General features: G+C 66.1%; 1 protein-coding gene across 1 annotated transcript in view; it reads left to right on the forward strand.

Moving 5' to 3' along the window:
• Positions 1-1,241: 1,241 nt before the first annotated feature.
• Positions 1,242-3,273, forward strand: part of PTP4A3 (protein tyrosine phosphatase 4A3) — a 7,102-nt gene continuing 5,070 nt past the window's right edge. The window contains exon 1 of the mRNA XM_029923900.1: positions 1,242-2,111. Coding sequence (XP_029779760.1) covers positions 2,007-2,111 — 105 coding nt within the window. The 5' untranslated portion in view covers positions 1,242-2,006. The remainder of the gene's footprint in view (positions 2,112-3,273) is intronic.

The raw sequence follows: 3,273 nt of genomic DNA on the forward strand, positions 1-3,273 counted from the left end.
GCCCCTGCCCTGGTCCTTTCATGTCCGGGGGCCCAGGCCTTGGGCCCTTGCTGTGCGTAGGCCGGGACTCCTCGGGCTCAGCCTGCCTGGCGGACGGCTGGAGAAGGGGGTGCTGGGGCGGGGGCAAAGGTAAGAGCTGCAGGGTTGGGGGATGGAGGGGCCTGGTTGAGTGAGCAGACAGGGGTGTGGTTGGCGGGGCTGGGGCCACTCCCAGTGGCTGGAGGGGTCCACTGACCCCTGGGTCACAGCTGGAGGGAATGCAGGGGCATCTTGTACAGCCCGTCATTGTGTAGATGGGGAAACTGAGGCCATTGATGTGCTAAGGTGTCCCAGCCCGTGTGAGGGGGGGGGTGGGGTGGGGGAGGGTGCTCCTGCTGGGACGCCTGCCCAGGAACTTTGGGGCCCAGAGAGGGGGAGACGGGTGTTTGGCGGTGCTCGATGGCGGTCTCTGTGGCCAGGCCATGTCCCTCCCTGCGGCCAGCACAGCGTGACTCACTCCTGGCCACCTGCGTGGTCACACCTTGGCAAGCGCCCGGTGGCCAGCTGGCCCTTTGGCCGCTGTGGTCTGCCTCTGCTTCTCCAGAGCTCCGAGCGGGCAGAGCCCTGTTGTTTACTCCCACGCCCGGCGGGCCCTGGGGTGAGCGGTGGAGACAGCGGAGGGGTGGGGGTTCCCACGGGGCACCGTGAGACGTGTGAGGTGGTTTACAGCCCTGAGTGGGGCCGCAGCCCTCTCTCCCTGCTGTGCCCGGGCGCTTGGGCACCCGTGCCTGTGCCCCTTTCCCTGAGGACTGGCCTCCCCAGAATGATCCAGGCTCAGAAATTCCACAGAGGCCCGGAATTCCGCAGAGCAGTGTGGCTGGGGTGGGGGTGGGGTATCTGCTGGTCACAGGCTGCGGAAGGGGGACCAGACTCCAGGGGGGGGGGTGGGTGCTGGTGCTACACAGACTGTCCTGAAATCTGCACCCTGGGTTAGAGCACACCCCTGGGGTATGTGACCCTGGGACCCCTCCCTCCATCCCTTTTCACGCCACGCCGGGGCTGTCCACGCTCTGCGTTAGACCTGGTGGGAGCTGTCCTTCCTTGTGCTCCCAGGTGGGGGAAACTGAGGCCTGAGGAGGGTCACTCTCTTAGCATGGTCCTGCGGCGGGGCCCTGGGGAAGCAGCGTCCCCCTCGCCTGGCTGGGCAGACTTGCACCTCTCCCAGTGACCCCTCTTTCTGTTTGTTTCCTCCTGTCCTGCAGACGTTAGCCTGCTGCTGAGCGGCCTGGGATTTATGGAGAGGGCCTCGGGCGGCAGCTCCGAGTACTGCCGGGCCCAACATCACCGCCACGCCTGCTGCTGAGGAGGCCGGCGCGCCTCTGGCCCTCACCATTGCCCTCGCCCGCCGATGGCCCCTGCTGTCCGGCCCAGGGCCGGCTGTGCCGCCTGAGCCCCCGGCCCCCCTCCAGGACTCTCAGTACCCCGATGGGGTAACGTGACAGAGGCCCTGTGTGTCAGGAGCCGCTGCGGCCGCCTCCCACCACCTCTGCCCCTGTTGGTCTAGTTCAAGTTCGGTTTTCCTTTGGTCCTTGACGGCTTGGGGCCCGCCTTTGAGTGCAGGCGGCCGCTTGCCTGTCCTCCCATGCAGAGGGGGTGTCCCCAGAGGCAGGCAGCGCTGGACAGAGCCACGGCGGCCCGTTCGCTCTGGGTTTTTTAAAGTTTTCTTTGCTGGGTTTTTGGTTGCCCTTATTTTTACCTCTGCATCTTTGGGGCCTGTGTCTTTGCTTGGAAAGAGCTGGGCTCTGCTCCTCACCTCCTCCACCTCCGAGGTGTTTGCACCGCATCTGTGCGGCTGGGGCGGGTTTATAAAGCATTTTCCGGGTCTCGGACAAGCACAGGGACCGCGGTCTCCTCAGGCTCTGGGGGGGCAGGTGGTGGCCTCCCCACTGCGGGCCCCTCCCCTGGCCCCGCCCCTCCCGGGAGGAGCACTGCGGCCCCACCCCTGGCCCCGCCCTCCTGGGAGGAGCATGTCGCGGATGAACCGGCCCGCCCCCGTGGAGGTGAGCTACAAGAGCATGCGCTTCCTGATCACGCACAACCCCACTAACGCCACGCTCAGCACCTTCATCGAGGTGAGTGGGGTCGCTGGGATGTCCGGCTCGCCTCCCAGGAGCAGGCGTGGGGTCGGGCTGGGGAGGATTTAAAGCCATCAGAGCATCTCCTGACTTTGGGAGCAACGCTGTGGCCCTGGTTATAGGGCCCCAAGCGAGGAGCCCAGAGGGTCCTGGGGAGCTCGGTGTGAGGCAGTCGTGGGCTCAGCAGCTCCCTGGGGGCCTGCGGGGCAGGAGGCGTAGGGGAGGGGGTTAGGTACTCAGTGCTGTGTGAAGAGAGGCAGGCTCAGGATCATGGGAAGCGGCCTCGCCTCCCCGGACATCGCCTGTGCCTGGAGCAGCTGTCTGGTGGCCTCTGGGCAGAGGCTGCAGGGGAGGTGGGGGGGAGGGCCCCACTGTGCCAAGTGGTTGCTGAAACAGCTGCAGGCAGGCAGATAGGCCCAGGGGGCTCGAGGTTCAGTTCCACGGCCAGCCCAGGCTGCAGGAGGCTGCTGGCCCTCAGGGAGGCCTTGGTCACCACAGGCTGGGCCGGAGGCTTCAGGGTGAAGATCTGTGGGGGAAGGGGCTGGGTAAGAGGCTGAGCTGGTCACAGGAAGGAGTGGCCATGTTGGCGTGACCAGATGTGTTGGCAGAGCCTGCAGCCCTCCACATGGCCTCCTGTAGGAGCCTGGCCTCTGCAGAACACCTTGGGGTTTGCAGAGCCCGCAGCCTCAGGCGCTCCTCCCTTGCCTGCAACGTGAGAGCCGCCCCCACAGTGCTTGTCCTAATGAAACGGGGACCTGGGCACGGGAGGACCCCAAACACTGCACAGAGGGAGGGGTGGGCGCCCTGCCATCAGGGGCCTGGGCCTGGACACGCGCCAGGGCCCTGCAGAGGAGGTGGCCCTTCTTCACAGCTGACACCCTTGAGGGAATAGTGGGACCTGGGGAGAGACTCAGCACAGGACTCGGCCTGCGCCTGGGGTCAGGGGTCAGCGTGCGAGCTGGGTCAGGGCTCAGGGTGTGAGCAGGGTCAGGGCTCAGGGTGTGAGCAGGGTCAGGGACCAGAGTGTGACCAGGGTCAGGGTTCAGGGTGTTACCAGGGCCAGGGACCAGAGTGTGACCAGGGTCAGGGTTCAGGGTGTTACCAGGGCCAGGGACCAGAGTGTGACCAGGGTCAGGGCCCAGCATGTGAGCAGGGTCAG

The sequence above is a fragment of the Suricata suricatta genome, chromosome 15 (assembly GCF_006229205.1).
Source record: "Suricata suricatta isolate VVHF042 chromosome 15, meerkat_22Aug2017_6uvM2_HiC, whole genome shotgun sequence".
Taxonomy (NCBI): Eukaryota; Metazoa; Chordata; class Mammalia; order Carnivora; family Herpestidae; genus Suricata; species Suricata suricatta.